General features: G+C 39.7%; 1 protein-coding gene across 5 annotated transcripts in view; it reads left to right on the forward strand.

Annotated features, from left to right (window-relative positions):
- Positions 1 to 23,399, forward strand: part of MAP1B (microtubule associated protein 1B) — a 107,176-nt gene extending 83,777 nt beyond the window's left edge. For all 5 annotated transcript variants that reach the window (XM_074202531.1, XM_074202535.1, XM_074202533.1 and 2 more), the window contains 5 exons: positions 1,695 to 1,777; positions 3,646 to 3,786; positions 10,526 to 17,051; positions 21,838 to 22,076; positions 23,190 to 23,399. In XM_074202531.1, coding sequence (XP_074058632.1) covers positions 1,695 to 1,777; positions 3,646 to 3,786; positions 10,526 to 17,051; positions 21,838 to 22,076; positions 23,190 to 23,345 — 7,145 coding nt within the window. In that variant the 3' untranslated portion in view covers positions 23,346 to 23,399. The remainder of the gene's footprint in view (positions 1 to 1,694; positions 1,778 to 3,645; positions 3,787 to 10,525; positions 17,052 to 21,837; positions 22,077 to 23,189) is intronic.
- Positions 23,400 to 25,004: the final 1,605 nt, after the last annotated feature.

Below are 25,004 nucleotides of genomic sequence, written 5' to 3' on the forward strand. Positions count from 1 at the left end.
AACTTGATCTTTGCCCCGTCTAGTACCTTTTTTTTCTTTGATAGAATTCTCTTATTTCTTCTTCTTTGGGTCTCCCTACTTCTTTAAGAAGATGCTTAGATTTTCCTCAATTCTTCTTTTGGGTCCATGACAACTTTTCTATGGTCCTTCCCTCCTGTTATTTTGCTGTGTCTCAGGATTGTGACCCATTGTGTTCTGTGCCCAGCCCAGTGAGTGTGGCTGAAAACAAGCTGAGGAGGAAAATGAAGATAATTGTCGGTCTGTAATCAGGAGCATCAGCATTTGCTGCTTCTGCTGCCCTTCTGGTCCTTAATGATGAGGGAAGGCAAAGGTCCAAATGCATTCTGGACTTCTCAGATGTTTCTATAATTATGCAGACACAGCTTTAGCTCTCTGGGGGCAACAATTATTTTTTCCCCATAGTTCTATCCTCCAGTTTCCATCTTTCTCCTTGGTCAGTTTATGTTTCTTCCTGGAATCACAAGTTCTACATGTCTTACAATCAATTTATCAGTGAATCAGTAAGGATTTACTAAGGTGTGCAGGGGACTTGCCAGATGGTAAGGACATGAAGGAAATAGGAAATAGGAAAAATCTCTGGATGGCTTATATTCTTTTTGTGGCAGAAATGTGTGAGTGACTACATTCTCCAAATTTGTTTTTCTCTGTTGAACATTTCTTCTCTCCATGAAAAGGACAGGAAACACTGTAGTCAGCTCCACACCCCACCACCACACCCCACTCCTGCTCCTATTGCTCCTCAGACTAGGAGGAAAGGCTCCTGTATAAAAGCCATTTGGAGGCCATATTCTGTTAGCTGTAGAGGATAAAAGAGGGGGGCAGAATCAGGAGGTTTCTGCCCAGGAGTATCATTAGAATTGTGATATAGCCTTTCCAAGTGGGAAAACCATAGTTAGGTGTGGGGGAAGGCAGTAGAGTAAGGCATAAGACCTTATTGATTCTTAATTTTTATCTTTCTACCAGTGAGCCACTTCTTGCTTTTTTTCCTTCATCGTCCTGTTTACTTTTACATCAGAACCCTCCCAAGGGCAACATGGTTGCCTTGCCCAGTGGAAAGATTTGCTCTGTGTTTCCTTGTACTTTTCTCTGAGCAAAATTAATTAATTAATAACCTAGTAGTCTGTAAGCTTGCCTCAGACAGCCATTCTCATTGAACTAATTGCTAGTCCGGGGTTTTCTGGGTGACAGTCATTCCACAATGAGGTTCCTAATTAATCTCTGCACAGTTCTCACCAGAAGAAAGGCTGATAAGAAGAAACATCCCCAATTATCATGAGAAAGGAAACATCAAGATCCCTGTCAAGTTTTCCTGGAACCAGTCCCTTGCATCAGATGAAAATTACCACTAGCCCAGAGAGGCAGACTCAACTATTAACTATGAAAGTGAAGGGAGGGTGAAGACCCTAAGACCACACAGACAAGATTCAGAGAGTATCTCTGCTATATATAGCCTATGCCTGTTCATTTTTATTTCATAACACTGATTATAATTTCACTTGTAAGATAAAGTAATGAATACGGGGGAAGGGGCACCAGGTTGGAAAAAGAAAATTTTTCTACTACCTCAAAATGAAAATGTCCTTTTCACAGAGAGAAGAAATGACTAATAATCTGTTCTGTTGGTTTTTATCTGTAAAAGCTAAAACTTCCTTTCTGTGTGTTTATGCTCACAGGACAGAAGATTCTTCACCACCGAAGTGATGTTTTAGAGACTGTTGTCCTGATCAACCCTTCAGATGAAGCGGTCAGCACTGAGGTAAAACTCAGCGATATGATTCTGGGATCAGGCTCCTCCCAGTTTCCCCACTCACAGAGGGGTAGACAAATACCCAAGTCAGAGGAGTAGAGCTGGGGAGGAAGAGGGGCCTATAAACCATTGTCAGTGCTCAGGAACGCACCTCCTCCAAGCCTTATTAATCAGTGAAGAATTTATCTTCATATCTCTCCTTACAGTGTCTGCCTATTTCCTAATTTGAACCCAAATGACTTTGTCTAACCTTTAGCAAAGCAAAGAAACCAGGGGTCAGGACTGGGCTTTGTAAGTTCAGAGTTGTATCACTTTGCTGGAGGAGGTTGGTGTGTGCACTGCTATGAGGAGGGAGGAGGAGGAGGAGGGAGGAGGAATGAGAAGAACTCACTCAAAGAACAGAATTGTTTAGAGTTAGGTATACAAACAAGGAAAAAAAGGAAAAATTGAGGTGGGGGTTCAAGAGACATGTAGGGTAGGTAAATATGGGTCCCATCTAGAAGACAGCTAGGGTACTCACTGTATCATTATTCTGCTGACTCCTTTTGAGGAAAGTCAACAGAAGCCCCATGCTCTGAAATTCACTATGTTCAAAGTATGCTCTGAAATAGGAACTTAACTAATGCTAAGAGTCTCATTGCTGAGGCCAGAGAATTGACCCAACCCATGTTCCATTTCCCTTATTATGTGGAACACTGTTTGACAAGTGGACTGGCACTCAGGATCAAAGTAGCCCTTGTCCCTGGAGGTCTCCATTACACTTTCACTATCCCTTCTACTAGCTCTCCATATATCCTGTAGGTTGGCCTCATGTGCTCAGACTTGCTGAGATTGATTCTCACTTCCACCCCTAACTACTCCTTCAAAATGATTGCACCCCTTTGACTATCCATTAAGAAGCAGAGTTGATGAGGAAAGTGATGTTGACAGCCATATATCAGTGCCTTACAAGTCAGGAAGCAATTTTGTGACTGAAAAAAAACCCCAGAGGTTTTATACATGAGTTGGCAGACTGCCTGGAGAACCCAATAGTCATGGAAGAAGGAAAGATAAGGTCAGACATGTATTTAGTTTCAAGACTCTGGAAATGCCTTTGGAACACATAAAATGGTAACATACCAGAAGGCAAGTGCTTCCTTCCCCAAAGGGGAGTAAATTGACTTGACTTATCAAGAAGAGGATTGCATTTTAATGGGCCACTGCATGACAGACTGTCTTCTCCAATTAGGGACTTTTATTAAAGTATATGGATATCTCTGCAGTGCAGTCAGACTAGAAATCCATTTGAAGGGTTATTTCCCTCTTTTACCATCATGATTCTTGCTGACCATGCTAAGACTTCAGAGCTTAGAGGCATCCCTTTGGCTACCAATAAAAAGGGATAGAACCTTTGCTTGCAGAGGCTACCAAGGATAGACACAGGAGATTGTACCTGTTACTGGGCAGCCTGTCAGCTTGGGGATTGATATGAGTCATGATGGTCAAGGAAATATCTGTACTTGATGAAATTTGGTAGAGTTTTGTTAGGTCAGCCCTTGACTCAGAAGCCACATGCTCTTAGTGGGTTCTTTCAGAGTATCCATGAAACATAAGGATGGCCAATTGTGAATGGATTACTATGAAAGAGAGGCATTGAGAAGGATTGCCAATTATTGTTACCTTCTTTGGTAGCTCAGAAAATAGCATGAACAGCTTTCTAGTGATCTTAATCATTGACTCTCAGCTATTGTCGGGAAGCATGACATTTGAATAGTTCACTGTATGGCCACCCTGTGGGAGAGCAAAGCCACAAAATTCTTGAGGTATCCTGCTAACTCTGAAGAGCTCCAAAGTTTTGAGGCCAGCCCATTATCTCATCTATCTTTTCTTGGCTTTAGGTGCGCTTGATGATTACAGATGCTGCCAGACACAAACTGCTTGTGCTGACTGGACAGTGCTTTGAAAACACAGGAGAACTGATCCTCCAGTCGGGCTCTTTCTCCTTCCAGAACTTCATAGAAATTTTTACTGATCAAGAGGTGAGTTCTTGACCACAAAGAGGATGTCATTTATTTTTAAACATTCATATATTGTGTTGGTTCAGTCTGACACTATCAAGTTTATTTGTGTAGTTGGGGAATGAGTAAGGGTGAGTAGCTAGAAAAATAATAAAACCATGTCCTCATATTGGAACTGATGAGGCTGACACCTGATCTGGTTGTTATAGGCTATCTTTATGGCACTTATTCATTCTTTAAATCAATACTTAGTGTCTTTGTGATGTAAGTAAGGGGTAGGCATTATAATCATTTCACAAGTGGTAAAACTTCAGGTCCAGAGAGATTTGAGCTATAAATTAAATCAATAACAGAGCTAGTAAAAAGGTGTCTTGCCCTTACTTCCAGTGTAGCAGATTTCCCTTGCACTTAAATCTTAACCATTTAGCTAGAAATCTCAATCTTCACATCTCCCATTCCTTGACATATCTCACTTGTCTGCCATTTTTAATGCCTAATTCCTTTGTGTGGACTTGGGAACGGCGATGAGATAGTGTAGAAAAGGGAAGATGTGTCCACTGACCAGCAGAGATCTATACATAAAAGACATGTTCTAAGTGAGTGAAATATAAGTGAGTGAAGTATCTGGCTTTTGCTTCTGGTTCATTCACATCTTAAATAATGTGTCATTTATGGTATTTTATAAATCAACACCCAAATCAGATAAAGAGTTTTAATTTGTCCCGGATTTGAAACCATCAGAATAGAGAGCCTGGGCTAAGCTCACAGTCTTCATAGACACTTCTCTAAAGTGAGTGATTTCATGTCAGTTCTAACACATCAGTCCAAATCAAACCCAATGTCCTTGTCACTACAAGGATAGATAGCAAGATACTGTATCAGGGCAGCTAAGTGGCACAGTGGATAGAGCCTGGCCCTAGAGTCAGGAGGACCTGAGTTCAAATGCAGCCTCAGACACTTAATGATTGCCTGACTGAGTGACCTTGGGTAAGTCAGTCTTTACCCCATAGTCTTAAATAAATTTTTTAAAAAGTCACTGCATGGAGTGGCTGACAAGTGAACTGCTTTCTGTTTTATACAGTGTCCCAAAGATGGGCTTTCTAGGTTCTGTGAAAGACTTGAATCTCCACGACATAACTCTGTGTTATTGCAGTGTCTCTTCAAGGGTTCTGGGTGTGCTTTTTTCCTAACTGGCAAGTGCTACAAACAAACTGTCAGGTCTCATTTGGTTCACCTTAGTACTTTTGGAATCCCACCAGTCAGCTAGCATAACTGGGCTTCTCAGTCATCCAAGGTAGGAAGACCCTGACAAGGAACATTTTACTTGTAGCTTGAAACTCCAGATTTCACAAGGTATGGGGTCACAAGTTTCTCTAGGCAGAAAAGTGAGAAATGGGCCAAGGGCCCTCTGTCTCACCCCTTCTTTAAGATATGGAGGGAAGCCAAGTGGAAAGGACATAGATTGGAAGTCCGAAGCCCTAAGTTTGAATCCAAGCATTGCTGCTCACTTCCTCTCTCAGGACCTCATTGATCTCAAGTCAAAGTGAGTGGTGTGGCTAAAATGATCTCTAAGGTCCTTTAGAACCCTAAAGGCCATGATAAACCATCAACTCACATTTATATGGTACTTTTCTCACAATAATCTTACAAGGGAAGTAAAGCAAGAATTATTCCCATTTTACAAATAAAGAAACAGACATTGAGTGACTTTTGCCCATGACATAGAAAATTAGTGTCAAAAGAGGAGTTTGAGCAGACATCCCTTGACCTCAAGTTTCTATCCCACAAAACCTTAACCTCTATAAGTATTCAAAGTACTGAAGTTAGACATCAAGGACCTGAATTTGAACCCCAAGTCTGCTAATTTTTACCTTCATGATCTTAGGCAGGTCCCTCACCTTCTCTGAGATTTGTTTTCTATAACATCCTTATGCAGACCACTTTATAGAGTTGTTGGAAGGATAAAGGAGAGTATGAAAAATGATTTGTAATCTTGAAGCTCAAGTTCCATAAACTTTTTTTTTAAAACCAGACCTGTGGTTTGTAAAGAGTTTCTGGTGAGAAACTCTCTCCATTAGGGCTGGTCAGCACCTCCTTTGTAATTGAGAGATTTCCCTGGGACAGTAAGAGGTTAAGTGACCAGCCCAGGGTCCCCCAATAGGATATGGCAGACACAGGGCTTTAGGCCTTTCTCTCAGCTGTGCTGTGCTTGCATATGTCTTTTTGGGGTTTGTTTGTTTTTTTTAGATTTTTTTGCAAGGCAAATGGGGTTAAGTGGCTTGTCCAAGGCCACACAGCTAGGTAATTATTAAGTATCTGAGACCAGATTTGAACCCAGGTACTCCTGACTCCAAGGCTGGTGCTTTATCCACTATGCCACCTAGCCACCCCCTGCATATGTCAATATAAACTATTATTATGATCATTAATATGATTCTGAAACTGAGTCCCTATAGTTCTGCAACTTCTGGCACTTTACCTGAGAGCTATTGATTAATTTATATCTTCTTTTAAGTTAATAGGACTTCAAATCACACTACATATGTCCCTGTGATTACAGTGTAAATGCCTTTGGTACTCTGAGAGGAGCAAGTTAGATTTAGTACATTTTTTTTTTTAGATTTTGCAAGGCAATGGGGTTAAGTGGCTTGCCCAATTTAGTACTTTGTAAAAAGAGCCACACACTAGGAAAATTAGTTGTTCTGAATCTATTTTAGAGATAGTGAACACTTTCCATATTTTTTGGTGGAGAAAGGAAAAAGCAGCAGTGGCAGAGAAAATCTGGAATTTGCCATGGTCCAAGCCTGAATCTTCCCACTCATTTACAGAAACACTTTTCTCAAATACTTGGGCAGTCTTGTAGTAGCTCTTTAAGTATGAGGTCTTGTGTCACAATATCAGAATTTTCTTTATTCATAATGAGATTACAAATAGAGAATACCACAGGATTAGAAAGATATCATATTGGCTGAGATTTTTAAAAATTGAATCATGTCTCGAAGCCTGAGGAGTTGTTAGACATGTGGCCTGTAAATTTTGTTTTATTTAGGAACATATAAAATGGGGGGAGCAGCTAGGTGGCACAGTGAATAGAGCATGACCCTGGAGTCTGGAGGACCTGAGTTCAAATCCAGCCTCAGGCACTTAATAATTGACCAGCTTTGGGCAAGCCACTTAACCCCATTGCCTTGCAAAAGCTAAAAGGGGAAAAAAGAACATAAAAATGGTTTGTTTGGTTAGAACTTCTTATATGACCTTAAACTAGTCATACATTCCCTCTCTGAGTTTCCTCAACTAGAAATGAGTAGTTTAGGGTAGCCAATAGGTCCTTTCAAGCATTAAATATTTTTTGAAATCTTATGGTCCTAAATTTATTAATTCATGAAGTTGAATTTGAGAATAGTGAGGTATCTCACTGAATACTAGAATAGTAACAAGAAAAAATGAAAGAGAAAGTTAAACTCAAAATGAAAAGATGCAAGTTAGAAATAATGATTTTAATGGTTGTTTTCTTTGGAATAGCTTGTGAGGGAGTTTACTGTCTTGGTCTTTGAAGTTTTTCACATGGATAGGGATTGATCTTGATAAGGAGAAGGACTATCTCAGTATCAGAGACTAGGGGAAATAGCAGTAGAGCAATGATTCAGTAGCTGCCAACTTCTTAGAGTTGCTTCATCTCTTCATCGTTTGCTTAATTTTGCATTACCAGAGGTAACTGGGTGTAACAATAGATAGAGCTCTGAGATCAGAATCAGAAAGGCCCATTTTCCCGAGTTCAGATCTGTCCTCCAACACTTAAAGCTGTGTGATTCACCATCACCCTGTTGACCCCAAGTTGCCTCCTCTGTAAAATGAGCTGAAAAAGGAAATGGTAAACCATTCCAATGTCCTTGCCAAGAAAACCTCAAGTGGGGTCACAGAGTCAGACATGACTAAAGCAATTCAAGCTCAACAACAAAAAAAGTATTACCACTTTTTTCCCCCTTCTCATCTTTGTTTTTAAATGATAACTAATTTTCTGTTTTACCACAATGAAAAATATAGTAGAAGCATCCTGGGCTGTTGCAAAATCAGTGTTGTTAGTCATTGGAATTAGAGTGGAGATAGGGGACTGGAAAATCTGTCAAGAACTCCCCTCAGCCCTATGATTTGGTGATCTTCTCATATTGAACACAAAGTAAGGGACCAATGCTGCATATGAAAACTGTGCTCTCATTGAAATTGCATTCTTACTGTATTTTGAATCTTTTTCCAGGTGAAATGTAGTTTGACTCTCTCTATGCCTATTTTCCCAGTTATCAATCTCAGGGACTGGAAGAATGGTAGTGGCTTATACAGAAATTGCCAAGTTTTGAAGAGAAACTGGTTGAGAATGATAATCATTTATAGTTGTACATGTCAAGCTTGAAATGTCCAATAGAAAGTTGTCGGGAAAGACCCAGGCTAGATATGGGCTGGATATGTGAGTCATCTGCATAAAAGTGTAATTAAATGAGTACTTAAGAAGTTGCAAGAGAGAATATAGAGAGTGAAGGGAAGGGGACTTAGGAAAAATTTTGAGGGAATATCCATTATTAGGGAGAATGATAGGGTATGATAAGGCAACCTCGAAGCCTGAGGAGTTGTTAGACATGTAAAATAAGAGCCAGGATGGAGTAGTGTCGTGAAGGCAACTTAGACATTGAACAGGCCAAAGGTTCCTTGCTGACCCTTGAATGACCACTGCACTTCCAGCCTGGGTGAGATAATGAAACTCAAATCAGACACAGACAGTCAGATAGAGACAGTCACAGAGACAGACAGAAAGACAGAATGAAGTATACTGAGTTGGATAGAGCTACTCTAGAATTGTATTTGAAAGTGCAATAAATGGGAGTAGGAGCATGTAAATTTGTCCTGAGGTAGTGATGCTAGATAGCAGGAATTGAAGAGATTAGTGTGGCACATTGACAGAATAGGGGAGGGGGATTACCATGCAGATAGAATACAATCAGTGAAGAAAAACAGTTGGCTACCCGGAGTTGTTGGATGCAGTGTTTGCAAAGTAGCATCATCAAAGATCTAACTCCTGGGTGGTCTTAGGCTGTCTTTTGTCCAAGGCACAGAGATACCAATACTAAAGTATTAGAGTCAGACAAAACATTTAATACTTTGTGATCATCTAAAGAAAGTAGTTTGGACTCTAGATCAAGAGGTTTACGATATCAAGAGAGCTATTTGTTTGGAACCAAATGAAGGGGGAAAAATTAAATATTGGCTCCTCTAGGATCATATTTGGAAAGAAGTTAAATATGGTTACATTTAACTTCTTTCCAAATATATTCAAATAAAACAAACTGTAAGAAAATGATATTTAGTGATAGTATGAGCCAAGGAAAACTTTGTTCCATTAAAGAAAAGACAAGGGTTCAGACTTGCATTGTTTTGGGAAGCCTAGAAACGAAAGAACATGTTATTTTTTTTCATTGCCACATCATCATTTGTTAATGTACACCTAGAATTTTTTCCAGTCTGAAATATCTGAGCTGATTTCTGAATTTTGTTGAATTCTGAGCTTTAGATGGGTCCCCAACTCCTAATCAAGCCTGTGTCTATAAATCTGACTTTTTGTTTTGTTTTGATTTTAGATTTTTGCAAGGCAAATGGGGTTTTAAGTGGCTTGCCCAAGGCCACATAGCTAGGTAATTATTAAGTGTCTGAGGCCGAATTTGAACTCAGATACTCCTGAAGCCAGGGCCGGTGCTCTATCCATTGTGCCACCTAGCTACCCCCTAAATCTGACTTTTGGATGAAAATAAATGAGTTTTTTTATATTCAGCCACAATCAGTTTTGTAGATTCTTTATTTCTCTGACTACTGTGGAGCTATTGTAGTAAGAAAAGCTAGCCAATGCACTGGAGCCAAATTTCGTCCTCATTCACTCACTCAGCCTCCCTGAAAACAATAGGAGAGAATTATATTTGAACATAATTTTCCTATTTAATTATGAACAAATGAAGGAAGAAATAATTTTGAACTTAATTGTAAAATTGTTCAACTGCTTCAGTAACTTCTATTCAACATTTGTAGTGGCATAGGTGTGAACAGTCAACCAGATAGACTACTCATGTTCTAAAAATATCTTATTGAAGTGGTGAGAACAGGGAGGATGCATGAGAAAGTATGAAAATAAATCTTGTTGAACCAAAAAAAAAAATTAAAATTTAATTAAATTTTAAAAATAATTAAAATAAAATTAATTTTTAAAATAATTAAAAAATAAAAATCTTATAGGATCATAGAGAGCTGGAAGGACTTTAGAGAGCAACTAGTCCAAGTCCTTCATTTTATAGATAAAACTAAAGCCCAGAAAAAAGTGATTTGCCCAAGATTATAAAGGTCAGGATTCAAACTTTGATTCTATGACTCCCAGTCCTGTGCTTGCTGTATACCGCATTCATTCCAAAATTTAATCATTTTAGAACAGTGAATATCTCCTTATTACCCAAACAGTGGAATTTTATAGTCTCACTAACTAAATTTTGAAAGAAGCCCTACTTTCTCTGAAAAAAAAATGGTAACAAGTGAGCATATGTATGTGTATATATTCTTTTATTGCTTAGATCTGACTTATAAGGTCCTGTTGAATTAAAAGGAGAAAAAAGATTACCTCATCATCTTGTTGGGCTTTTGGATCAGTATCTTGTTAATTTAAGATGATGATGATTCATTGGTGACATTCACTTCATTTTCCTTTCTATTCTTTCCACCCCTATCCCAGATTGGAGAATTACTGAGTACCACCCATCCTGCCAACAAAGCCAGCCTAACCCTCTTCTGTCCCGAGGAAGGGGACTGGAAGAACTCAAACCTTGACAGACATAACCTTCAGGACTTCATCAATATTAAACTCAACTCAGCTTCAATATTGCCGGAAATGGAAGGACTTTCAGAGTTTACTGAATATTTGTCAGAATCCGTGGAGGTCCCATCTCCCTTTGACATCCTGGAGCCTCCCACATCAGGAGGATTTCTGAAGCTCTCCAAACCTTGTTGTTACATTTTCCCAGGGGGGAGAGGTGATTCAGCACTATTTGCTGTCAATGGATTCAATATGCTTATCAATGGAGGATCAGAAAGAAAATCCTGCTTCTGGAAACTTATTCGACACTTGGACCGGGTGGACTCTATTCTACTCACCCACATTGGAGATGACAACCTGCCAGGAATCAATAGCATGCTGCAGAGGAAAATTGCTGAGCTGGAAGAGGAGCAGTCCCAGGGCTCCACCACCAACAGTGACTGGATGAAAAATCTGATCTCCCCTGACCTGGGGGTTGTCTTCCTCAATGTACCTGAAAACCTGAAAACTCCCGATCCAAATGTCAAGATGAAGAGGAGCATTGAAGAGGCTTGCTTCACACTGCAATACTTAACCAAATTGTCCATGAAACCGGAACCTCTCTCTAGAAGTGTAGGGAATACCATTGATCCTGTCATTCTTTTTCAGAAGATGGGAGTAGGGAAACTTGAGATGTATGTGCTGAACCCAGTCAAGAGTAGCAAGGAGATGCAATACTTTATGAACCAATGGACTGGAACCAGCAAAGACAAGGCTGAACTAATCCTGCCAAATGGCCAAGAAGTAGATATTCCCATTTCCTATTTGACCTCAGTTTCCTCTTTGATTGTGTGGCATCCAGCAAACCCTGCAGAGAAAATCATTCGTGTCCTATTTCCTGGAAACAGCACTCAATACAACATACTTGAAGGACTGGAAAAACTCAAACATTTAGATTTCTTGAAACAGCCCATGGTCACCCAGAAGGATCTCTCTGGTCAAGTGGCTAGTCCAGCAGTGAAGCAAGTAAAACTGAAACAGAGAACAGATAGCCGGGAAAGTCTCAAACCTGTTGCAAAGACACTCTCCAGCAAACCAGTCAGAAAGGAATCTAAAGAAGAAACTCCTGAAACTACTAAAATCAATCATGTGGAAAAAGCATCCAAAATTGAAAGCAAAGAAAAAGTGATAGTGAAAAAAGAGAAACCAATAAAAACAGAAGTCAAACCTTCAGTGCCTGAAAAGGAAGTTTCTAACAAAGAAGATCATCCTGTGGTAAAGGCTGAGGTGGCCGAAAAGCAAGCCACAGATGTCAAACCCAAGGTCACCAAGGACAAAATTGTGAAAAAGGAAGTGAAGACAAAATCTGAAGACAAGAAGGAAGAAAAGGAAAAGCCAAAGAAAGAGGTGTCTAAAAAGGAGGAAAAGATTCCTCTAAAGAAGGAAGAAAAACCTAAAAAGGAAGATGTCAAAAAAGAAATCAAGAAAGAAGAGAAAAAAGAATCCAAGAAAGAGATAAAGAAAGAAATGCCACTGAAGGAAATCAAAAAGGAAGTGAAAAAGGAAGATAAAAAGGAAATTAAGAAGGAAGAAAAGGAAATCAAAAAAGACATTAAAAAGCTTCCTAAAGACACAAAGAAATTGTCTACTTCTCTCTCTGAAGCCAAAAAACCCATATTAAAACCTAAAGTGCAGAAGAAAGAAGAGCCCATCAAGAAAGAGCCTACTGCCGTTGGAAAGCCAAAAGAGAAAGGGAAAATCAAGGTGCTTAAGAAAGAAAGCAAGGTCTCTGAAACTACAGCAGCTGCTGTTAGCACAGCTGCAACAGCTGCTGCTGTAGCAGCCACTGGAATCACCACAGCAGGTCCTGCCAAGGAACTTGAAGCTGAGAGATCCCTCATGTCCTCCCCTGAAGACTTGACCAAGGACTTTGAAGAGCTAAAAGCTGAAGAAGTCGATGTTCTCAAGGAGACCAAGCCTCAGTTAGAACTAATAGAAGATGAAGAAAAACTGACAGAAACTGAACAAGTCGAAGCTTATGTCATCAAAAAAGAAACTGAAGTCATTAAAGGTCCTGCTGAATCTCCTGATGAAGGTATCACCACGACCGAAGCAGAGGGAGAGTGTGAACAGACCCCTGAGGAGCTTGAGCCAGTGGAGAAGCACAGGGAAGATGACAATGAAAAGTTTGAGGATGAAGGGACAGGTTTTGAAGAATCATCAGAAGCTGGGGATTATGAAGAAAAGGCAGAGACCGAGGAAGCTGAGGAGCCTGACTATGAAGGCAATGAAAATGTGCCTCTGAGCAGTGCCAAGCATGGCAAAGAGGAGGCAAGAGTACTTGATGAGGAGGAAGAAGCTGAGGAAGATATGAAGGTTGAGGCAGATGGACATGGTAAGGAAAAAAGGGAATCTTTGGCAGGTGGTGATGAGAGAGCTGAAGAAGACATGGATGAGATCATTGAGAAAGCGGAAGCTGAAGAGACAGAGGAGGAACCAGATGAGGAGGAAAAAACAGAAGATGCCAGAGATGAGGTCTATGAAATGGAAAAGCATCTAGCAGAGGAAGATTATGTGATGGCTGTGGTGGATAAGGCAGCAGAGGCTGGTGATGCTGAGGATAAATATGGCTTACTACTCACACCAGGCAAGCAGTCAGGAGCCCAGTCTCCAGCCAGAGAACCTGCTTCTTCCATTCATGATGAGACTTTGCCTGGTGGCTCAGAAAGTGAGGCAACGGTTTCCGATGAGGAGAATCGAGAGGACCAACCTGAAGAATTCACTGCTACATCAGGCTACACACAATCAACCATTGAGATTTCCAGTGAACCCACTCCCATGGATGAAATGTCCACTCCTAGAGATGTGATGAGTGATGAGACTAACAATGAGGAGAGTGAATCTCCTTCTCAGGAATTTGTGAACATCACCAAATATGAATCTTCCCTGTATTCTCAAGACTACACCAAACCCAAGCTTCCTGATGCTTTCAATGGATTATCTGATGGGTCAAAAACAGATGCCACTGATGGCAAAGATTATAATGCTTCAGCTTCTACTATCTCACCACCTTCATCAATGGAGGAAGACAGATTTAGCAAATCTATTCTACAAGATACCTATCATTCTAGTGACCGGGACATGAGAGCCACTGCTATGCTAGAAATCAAAGATGGCTCATCAGAAGTTTCAGATGAAAAATTTAGTCCAGCCAAGAGTCCATCCCTGAGCCCAGCTCCTCCATCTCCAGTAGCAAAAACACCTCTTGGGGAGCGTAGTGTGAACTTTTCCCTGACCCCCAATGAAATTAAAGTCTCAGCTGAAGCTGTAGTCATCCCCAAATCTCCTGAGCTACCTCAGGAAGTCCTTGAAGAACATTGTGCAAGCCCAGAGGATAAAACACTGGAAGTTGTTTCTCCATCTCAGTCTGTAGCTGGCAGTGCTGGTCACACTCCTTACTACCAATCTCCCACTGATGAGAAGTCCAGTCATCTTCCATCAGCTGTGACTGAAAAGGCACCATCTGTTCCTGTAAGTTTTGAATTTGATGATGCCAAAGATGAAAATGGGAAAACTTCGATTAGTCCTATGGATGAGCCAGTACCTGACTCTGAGTCTCCAATAGAGAAAGTTTTATCTCCTCTACGAAGTCCTCCATTGATTGGATCAGAATCTGCATATGAAACTTTTCTTAGTGCTGATGACAAGACTTCTGGCAGACGCCCTGAGAGCCCTTTTGAAGAAAAGATTGGAAAACAGGATTCTCCATCTCAGATAAGCCCTGTTTCTGAAATGACTTCCACTGGTCTTTTCCAAGAGAAACAAGATGAAAAAAGCACCGAATTTATACCAATAAAGGAAGATTTGGATCAGGGGAAAAAAATGGAGGATTTTGAAGCTGAAGGTTCTCAGCCAGGCCTGACTTTTGATGACAGGAAATTAGCTGGAGATGTCTCTCCTACACAGATAGATATCAGTCAATTTGGATCCTTTAAAGAAGATACCAAAATGTCCATTTCTGAAGGTACTGTCTCTGATAAGTCAGCAACTCCTGTTGATGAAGGTGTAGCAGAAGATACATACTCACATATGGAAGGTGTGGCTTCAGTTTCTACAGCTTCAGTTGCTACCAGTTCGTTTCCAGAACCAACTACTGATGATGTATCTCCTTCTTTGCATGCTGAAGTTGGCTCACCACACTCCACAGAGGTGGATGATTCCCTTTCAGTATCTGTTGTACAAACACCTACTACCTTCCAGGAAACTGAAATGTCTCCATCTAAGGAAGAATGCCCAAGACCAATGTCCATTTCACCACCAGATTTTTCTCCAAAAACAGCCAAATCCAGAACACCAGTGCAAGAGCATAAATCTGAACAGTCATCAATGTCTATTGAGTTTGGTCAGGAATCTCCTGAGCAATCTCTGGCAATGGACTTTAGTAGACAATCTCCAGACCATCCTGCAGCAGGCATGAGTGTACTCCATATATCTGAAAATGGACCCACAGAAGTTGATTATAGTCCTGATATGCAGGATTCCAGTTTTTCACACAAGATACCACCAGCTGAGGAACCATCTTATACCCAAGATAATGATCTTTCTGAGCTCATCTCAGTATCTCAGGTTGAAGCTTCCCCATCTACTTCTTCAGCACATACCCCTTCACAGATAGCTTCTCCTCTCCAAGAGGATGCTCTCTCTGATGTTGTTCCTCCCAGAGAGATGTCATTATATTCTTCACTTGCCTCTGAGAAAGTACAAAGTCTGGAAGGAGAAAAGCTTTCACCAAAGTCTGATATCTCTCCACTGACTCCAAGAGAGTCATCTCCTTTATATTCACCTAGTTTTTCAGAATCCACCTCAGCTTTCAAAGAAAACACATCCACTTGCCGCAGTCCTTCCCCATCTCTGTCAATGGGTACTTCTGCTGCTGAGCCCTATGGCTTCCGCTCCTCCATGTTATTTGATACTATGCAGCACCATCTATCCTTGAATAGTCATGTGCCTTCATCTGGCATGGAGAAAGAACAAGAGAGGACGATAGCTGATGACTTTAGCTACACCTACCAGAAGAGTGAGAAAACCAGCAGGTCTCCTGATGAAGAAGACTATGTGTATGAGACATGTGGGAAAACTTCCCAGTCATCTGAATTAGGCAGCTATTCCTATGAGAAGTCAGAAAGAGCTACAAAGTCTCCTCAGGATAGTGATTACTCCTATGAGACGATTGAAAAGACCTTCCAGGCTCCTGAGGATTGTGGTTTTGCCTGTGAAATTACAGAGAAGACCATTAGGACTCCTGAAGAAGGAGGATATTCCTATGAGACAAGTGAGAAGATGACCAAGACCTCTGAAGTGGGAGGATACACCCATGAAAAGATGGAGAGGACCTCAAGGCTCTTAGATGACATTAGCAATGGCTATGATGATTCTGAGGATGGTACTCAGACACCAGGAGACTCTACTTACTCCTATGAGACAACTGCAAAAATCACCAGCTTTCCTGATGCTGAAGGTTATTCCTATGAAACTCCTAAGAGAACAAGCCAGATTTCTGATTCTTCCTCCTACTGCTATGAGACACCTGAGAAAATTACTAGAACTCCCCAAGCTTCTGCATATTCTTATGAGACACCAGACCAGTGTTTCACTGGAGAAAAGAAATCACCTACACAAGCTCGTCAGGATGTTGATCTGTGTCTTGTCTCTTCCTGTGAATATAAGCACCCCAAGACAGAGCTCTCACCTTCCTTCATCAATCCCAACCCGCTAGAATGGTTTGCCAGTGAAGAACAGACCCAGGAATATGAGAAACCCCTCACTCAAGCTGGAGGAGGCCCACCACCCCCAGGAGGAAAGCAACAAGGACGTCAGTGTGATGAAACCCCTCCCACATCAGTCAGTGAATCAGCCCCATCTCAAACAGACTCAGATGTCCCCCCGGAGACGGAAGAGTGCCCCTCCATCACAGCTGATGCCAATATTGACTCCGAAGATGAATCTGAAACCATCCCCACAGACAAAACTGTCACATACAAACATATCGACCCACCCCCTGTTCCAATGCAAGACCGAAGTCCTTCCCCACGCCACCCTGACGTCTCCATGGTGGATCCAGAGGCCCTGGCTATTGAGCAGAACCTGGGGAAAGCTCTGAAGAAGGACCTCAAGGAAAAGACAAAAACAAAGAAACCAGGCACAAAGACCAAGTCTTCCTCACCTGTTAAAAAGGCTGATGGGAAGTCTAAGCAGTCTGCTGCCTCTCCCAAACCAGGGGGCTTGAAAGAATCTTTAGAGAAGGTCTCCAGAACCACTTCTCCAAAGAAGAAGGAATCTGTAGAAAAAGCAACCAAGACTAGTGCCACACCAGAAGTCAAAGCTTCTCGTATAGAAGAGAAGGATAAGGAGGCCAAGAATGCCACCAATACCTCAACATCAAAATCAGCAAAGACAGCAACTGCAGGTAAGGTTAGAGAGGTGCTGTCCCAAGCATTTTGATTTGGGGGAAAATGATTACATTTTCAACAGAAATTAATGTCCTATCTAGGACGTTTGAATTCCCTGACACCTTCACTGTTTTTGTTCCTCCCTCACTAAATATCCACACCTGTGCCTTTAACTTGCCCATTCACCCATGTTCTTCAGCAGACCCTGCGGGAATGGATGAGGAAAACATGCCTTTATCAAGTACCTACCACATGTTAGCAGTGCCCTAAGCACTTTTCATATATCATCTTATTGAACATCATTCCACTAGGCTAGTTCAATATAAAAACATACCATTGGACATTTATGATAGAGTCTGTGTCCATTATATTCTGATACACTCTGCTTTATTATTAAGATGACTTTAAATCTGCATGATGGTTAACCTCAGGACCTTCCTTGAGTTTGGAGTTTGGACTGGATACTTGTGTATCCTACGTGTAAATTTTGGAAAAAACAATAACTTCCCCTTGTATTATTGTCCATTGATAGATTTGAACCATAACTATAATAATTTTGACTTCCTATATAACATACACATATACATCTATATGTATATTATATATATATATAATGTATATATACCCCTTTGACCCTGGGAAACAAAAATCTAGTTCCCCCAATTAGAATCCAAGTTCATTGAGTAGAAGATTGTTTTGCTTTTCTGTTTTTATCCCTTTTGTTTAGTATAGTATTTGCCATACTATTAAAGTGCATTTTCAGTCATTCATTCATGGAAATACATACATATATATATATATATATATATATATATGTATATATATACATATATATATATATATATATATATGATCTGGTTAAGTGACGTTTCTTATTGTGCCCTCTTATGTTACACTCCAAGTTTACCTTGCCTAGCCCTGGTTTTGGATTTGCTTGGTGTTATAGATTATAGGCTCCAAGGATCTACCCAAAGTCAATGATTTTTTTACCAAGGAATTGGCTTTTTAAGGCCCAAAAGATTTTTTTTTAAATACTACAATGTTGGGGAATGAATCAGCAAGTTAAAGTCAATTCATTAACTCATCAGCTCATTGTCTTGTCATTTACCATTTTCTATGACAAATGATTCCCAGTCAATATTTACTAGATATTAATTGAGGAAAATTCTGATTAAAAAGGCTGATTGAGCTTCCTTTTTATGCATCTCTAAACAGAGAAATGTTTTAAGTGGTTGAAGAGACTTTTTGTATTCTTTTATGAGTGGATATATAGAAGGTTATTTATGTTGAAAGTTCCACTTCATTAGAACTTCTAGATGTTGTTGGTTTCTGGGGATAGATCATATTTTGAACTCTGTTTCCAGATGTATTATATTCCTGGGACTAACATTGGTTTACTAGAAAGCCTAATCTTATCCCAGTTACCTATAGTGGCTCTGAAGATTAAGCTTTAATACAATAACAATGGATTGCATTAATGTTACCTTGTATATACACATATTTAGTCAATATTGTATGTATACAAATGTATGCAGATTAGCAAAAGTATATATACAATACTTTACAAATAATATTTCCTATATTTATTGGAAAAATCTGGTAAACCTTTGAAATTCTAAAGTTTATGTCTCTCTTAAATAAAGGAAAATCCCATGCTGTAGAGAATTATTTTTAAAAACATGAAGACTCAGTCCAAATCAAAATAATTCTTAAATCCCAGTGATATATATATATGTATATATATGTACATATATATACATATATATATATATATCCATCCTTGAGGAAGCAAATTGAAGTCTTCTATATTTAAACATAGCTCAGTCCCTTGAAAGATAGCCCAGAATTAATGAAACTCACCAAATTAGCCCCTCAACCTAAGAAACATGATGAGTGAATTGACTAAAGTAAAAACAAAATGCAACTAGGCGCATTTAAAAAAAATTTAATTTTCTATCAGTAATACTCATGTTGCTAGTTTGACAATATACTTTGAGTCATTTAAAAGGATAATCTAGAGGTCAAGTTTATATGGAAACTCTTGACGTGATTGAGCCTATCTTATGGGAAGGTACTTTTCCACTCATTTCATAGACTTATTTCTAAAAGTGAAGAATTTTGTCATTTCTCTTACTAAAAAATGCCCTAGGGGCAGCTAGGTGGTGCAATGGATAGAACAGCGGCCCTGGAGTCAAGAGTAACTGGGTTCAAATCCGGTCTCAGACGCTTAATAATTACCTAGCTGTGTGGCCTTGGACAAGCCACTTAACCCCATTGCCTTGCAAAAACCTAAAAAAAAAATGCCCTAAATCTTGTCCTTCTTCTGCTGTCATTGAATATTTCAACACATCCATCTAATTAGGGCTACCAGACTTTTACTAATCACATATGGTAATTCCTTGCAAACATTTCTACGTGTCAAAAGATGAAGTCATGGGGTAGCCAGCTGAAACAGGGCTTGGTGAAGGAAATTCTTTTGACTGTGGCTGTTCAGGATGAAGCGACCAATTATTTCAATCAAATATAGAGTTTTCACCATTGAGTTTTATATGGAATCGACTGATTTAATGAATTCCTTGATGTTTTTATTTTTCCACTTTTGAAGATATGGCCTTTGGAAATCCTTAAAGATCACAGGACTTCTTTGGGGCAAACTATGGTTTTCATGAAGTTGGAAAATATAGAATACAGCTCAGTGCTTTGAAATACCCTGGGGCCAATCCTATTAAGGGTTCAACCACTTTTTAAACCATTTCTCTGGTTAGAGATTAATTGTACATGCTCATGTGTGCACATGTGTGATTTATCCTTACCAACAGCATGATGCCCACTCTGTTTTTAATTGATCTGACTTGCATGTAACCTCTAACTTTGTTAGCTCTCCCTTCTTGACGTGGGCGGTTTGCTATCCTCAAATGCTCTGGTTTGATAAGAAGTAGTAGATTATTTCTGTATGTGCTCCACAGAGCTAGCTCCCAGGGGCTTGATGGAGACACCTGCTGGAGTAGGTGGTTTTTCTTTTCTTTTTGTCAATTAGCAAGCATTTTAAAAAGTGCTTGGTATGAGCCAGGCCCCACCTGGAAAAGCAAAGAAAGGCAGAGATAATAAGATCTCTGCCCTCAAGACACTCATGTTTTAATGGGGTAGACAACATGTAAATAACTAATTATGTACAGAATAGAGCAGGGCAGGAGACCCAGAAAGACTTCCTGCAGAAGGTAGGATGTGAGAAGAGGCTTGAAACTAGGGAAACACCTTCCAGGCTTGTGCTCAGCTGCAGCGAGCTCATAACTCCTCAGGGAAGAAAACAGCTGAAGACCTCCAACCCCAGCTTCCCAAGCTAGGGAGACTGGCCAGCTCCCTAATCGGACAGGGCTCTGGTTGCTTCCAGGAGACATCCTCTTAGTTGGTCTGACATTTGTACATCGTCTTGGCCTTTCTGATTGAAGGTGTGAGGTCTGGTTAAAGGATGCCCCCTACTGCTCTCAGTTGGATCTGGCCCATTTGGCTAGAACTTGAAAAGCTCCCTGCAGTGTCATTCCTTCCCCAGATACTGGTTGGCTGTCCGGTGCTGTCTGGAGAGTTCATTTATCATGAATGTTGGCATATGATGCTGAACTCTGGAGATGGGAAGGTAGCTGAAGATGTCAGCCCTATCACCTAGGCTCATCTCCATCCATGAGATGGGGCTGCACTTGGAAAGCTACTCTCATGGATGAACTAAAGGAGAAAAACGTAAACACCTTCACTTGTATCTGAATATAGGGCTTGAAGCTCTTCTTTTGCTATCCTGTAGCAGGGATGAGGAAGCTTTTTTCTGCCAAGGGCCATTTGCCATGTTTATAACATCATTCTTGTACTATATTTGATCAGACATTTAATTAATTCTCCCCTAAAAAGTTACTAGATTTGTTGAGTTTCAAGTCTTACTTGTACTGTCAGATCAATAGGACACACAGTCAGAAGTTCCACACCCCTGGTCTATGGAGAAGTCATTCTACTTTTTTATTTCTTATGTTGAAATGATAAACAAACCATGTTTGCTTTTTCTATATCACTGCAAGCATTGTTTCTGAGGGAAGAGGTCAGTGGTAGGAGAGAAGGTCTGGACCTGTGATTTTATTTCTATTGAAAATATCTGGTATGGAAATTCCTTTTGAAAATTTAGTCTTAGATAGTTGCTGGAGGAATTAAGAGGTTAAGTGACTGGTTCAGGGGTCACAGATTCAGTATATATTAAAGACAGAACTTTGAGATTCATTTTTTTTTAATTTCTGGAAAAAAACCAAGCATTTCCATAACATAATGCAATAAAAAAGATGATTGCATGAAACTGTAAATCTATACCACTATGTATTCAACTTGCTATTTCTTTCAAATATACAACATACATCATGCAAATTTATTTTTTCTTCCCTGCCTTTCACCATTTTAGAGTTGGCTACCATTAGACACAAATAGATATACATACATATATATATATATATACATATACATATGTATATACAATATACATATATAATATATGTAATCATTATATAATATATATAATATAATCATTATATAATATATATAATCATTCTAATCATGCTTCTATTTATCAGTTCTTTCTCTGATAGAGAATAAGTAATTTTGACCAAATTAACTATAAAGGTCATATGAAAAAAGACACTGTACATGACTTTTTCCCCCTCCCCCAAAGATGTGCCTATTGGATACCACTGCATTAGGTGGAGGGTAGTAGAATTATTCTATGACTTCAAACTGGTATAACATATAGCATTCTGTGTTTACTTACCCAAGGACCTGGACTTACCAAGACAGCCAAATCCTCAGCTGTGCCTCCAGGACCACCTGTATATCTCGACCTTGTCTACATTCCCAATCACAGCAACAGCAAAAATGTCGATGTAGAATTTTTCAAGAGAGTGAGGTCATCCTACTACGTGGTGAGTGGAAATGACCCTGCAGCTGAAGAGCCTAGCAGAGCTGTCCTGGATTCCTTACTGGAAGGGAAGGCTCAGTGGGGAAGCAACATGCAGGTAATTATGCAAACACATCCTTAGAAACAGCATCCACTTAAGAGGAGTAAAGAGAATTGCAGAAACTCTTAAGGACTATGTATCCCTAAGAACTATGCCTTAACATAATGAGAGTGAAGTGGCAGGTCCACAGTCAGTCCCAAGAAGTTAGATAGCTCATTCTTTGGTACAAAGAAACTAGGGAAGGACTTTTTCTAAAGTTCTGCTCCTTTCTATTCACATCATATTCATACCTACAAGTCTTTATAAAACTGGTTCCTCTCCAATTCATGGATAGTATTGTATGGAAATCATGTTTCTCTATGCTTCAGGAGAGGTTCTAAGGACGGGCCAATCCTTTTCTGTATGGCTTTGAAATTTGTTCAAGGCAGAGAGCAATTATTCAACCAAACATTTTTAAGTAGTTACTATGCGGGGATCAGAAACAAAAGATAACAATCCCTGTCTTCAGGAGACCTATGTTCTATTGGACTTGTCATATACAAATAAGCAGAAAAGAAACAGCAATTACAGATTTATTAGAATCAGAAGGAAAACAAAGGAAACCTTTGGTCTGTGGTTTATGTCTTATGTAAACTAATTGTTTTTAAGGTTGCAATAAGGAAAGACTGGATTTTTTTTTCAGTTTTTGCAAGGCAATGGGATTAAGTGGCTTGCCCAAGGCCACACAGCTAGGTAATTATTAAGTGTCTGAGGTCAGATTTGAACTCAGGTCTTCCTGACTCTGGGGCTGGTGCTCTATCCACTGCGCCACCTAGCCACCCTAAGACTAAAATTTTTACCCTGCCTAGTAGCAATCCTTTTCTCCACAGTGAAGAGTTATGAGTATTACATTTTAAATAATGGGATTTTGTTTTTGACTTGTTTCCTTTCTTCTTCCCCTTCTCTGAATGATGACTATTGCAGGTGGAAAAAAAAGCTACCTATAGCAACTTGATATAAAAATAGCAATTATCAGATATATGTGTGTATGTATGTATATATATATGCATATATATGTATAGCTCCGTAACTTTTTTTGAGACCTGAAGACCCATTTGTTGATGAAGCTATTACGTTTCCTGTTTCCTTATTGCTGAAGCTATTAAAAATCATCTTCTTTCAACACTTCAGGTGACCCTAATCCCAACTCATGACTCCGAAGTGATGAGGGAATGGTACCAAGAGACCCATGAAAAGCAGCAGGACCTCAACATCATGGTTCTGGCAAGCAGCAGCACAGTGGTCATGCAAGATGAATCCTTCCCCGCATGCAAGATTGAATTGTAAAAAAAAAACAAACCCACAAACACAAACAAAAAAGAACACAACACAACCTTTAAACTCTGTTTCCAGAAATTCTTCAATTTGAAACCACCTTTTCTAAAAAAGTTAACCCATTCAATTCAACTGCTGAACTATTTACCTGCCAAATGCTATACTGTGTCATGGTGATGCAAGTCACTAATATTTTTCAGTTTTTGCTGATTGTTAAAGGGAAGTAACAGTATTCCCACAATAGGGTTCAAATTACTGCAAAATTACAAATCCTGGCTCATCTCTGCTGAACCTTTAGAAACCATGCACTAGCAAACCCAACTTGACTTCTGCCAGGTAAAAGCATTTGTCTTAGAGAGAGAGAGAGAGAGAGAGAGAGAGAGAGAGAGAGAGAGAGAAATGAGAACAGAAGGGAAAGACAATGAAAGAGTGAGTGCTGGCAAAGATATTCACAGAGAGAAAAGGAGAGAGGGGTAGGGTAAGGAGGAGAAAGTAACAAACAATTAGGTCTGCACTTGTCTCGGGCAATAGGTGTATTTACTTCTGCAGTTTACTTAGATTTCAATTTATATGAGTCTGAATTATCAAAAAAGGGTCTTTACTAAGTTGACTGGAAAACAACCCACCACAACAACAACAAAAGGAAGGGAAGTGACTCTGAAGGGACATGAAATCTTCCCATCTTACCTATTCTAGTTTGAAGTCTGCATATTGACATAGCATAATAATCCTAGGCTGGATCCACAAGTAGTTGGAAAACCCATTCAGAACTCTCAGAACTTTTCTTTTAACTTGCAAATAGGTTGGTCTAAGGCATGCTCCCAGTGTCCACCCACTTACTTAGTCCACTCTGAATCACTCAACCTGCATGTGTGAACGAACACCCAAGTCAGCAGCCAATTAACTGAAGCAAAATACCAAAGCAGTTGGGAGTACATACCTACAGTAGACAATTTGCCTTAGAAAGTGACTTGAATGTACAAAGATACTTGATGCACTTATTTTTTAACGTGAGACAGCAAGTTTATAAAACATCTGTGTAGGATTATAGATACACCAATCAAAGGAGTGTGAGTGTGCATGTGTGGTAGTAGGAGCCAATCTGATTGGTCCAACAGCTTGGTGCTATGAGTGACATAAGTCTTGGAACACCACCAGCTCCACATGAGTGCACTGCGGCCCCTCAACCTAACAAGACAAGCCTTTTTGAAAGCTTCTTTTATATTACAGCAAGATCAAGCCTGAAGTGGCATCAGTGACCAAAAGTGGGAAACGTAGTGAACCATTCTTACCGTATGTTGACAGAGGTTCTCAGCGAGTGTACAGTATTTCCTTTGTCTTTCATTGGCTTTTTTATTTTCAATTAATTTCAGAGCAATTATGGGAACAAGTGTACAGAATTTTTTTTAGCACGTGTGAACTTTTCATAGATGAACTTTTTAACACTAGTTTTTGTTTACAGGAAAATGCAAAGAAAAAATTTCAGGTGAAGGTATTTTATTTTTTTTAAAAAAGTCTTTTGTAAGACAAACAAAAAAAACCCCCATCAATAATGTTGTTTGAGGTTTTGATGAGAATGAAGTCTGATTTTGCAGTCATGTATTGATGAAAGTTCCTGAACTGCCAGGAATAATGGTTCTTTCCCCACCACCCGATGTCACATGCCCCTTC

This window comes from Macrotis lagotis, chromosome X, assembly GCF_037893015.1.
Source record: "Macrotis lagotis isolate mMagLag1 chromosome X, bilby.v1.9.chrom.fasta, whole genome shotgun sequence".
In the NCBI taxonomy this organism is placed as follows: domain Eukaryota; kingdom Metazoa; phylum Chordata; class Mammalia; order Peramelemorphia; family Peramelidae; genus Macrotis; species Macrotis lagotis.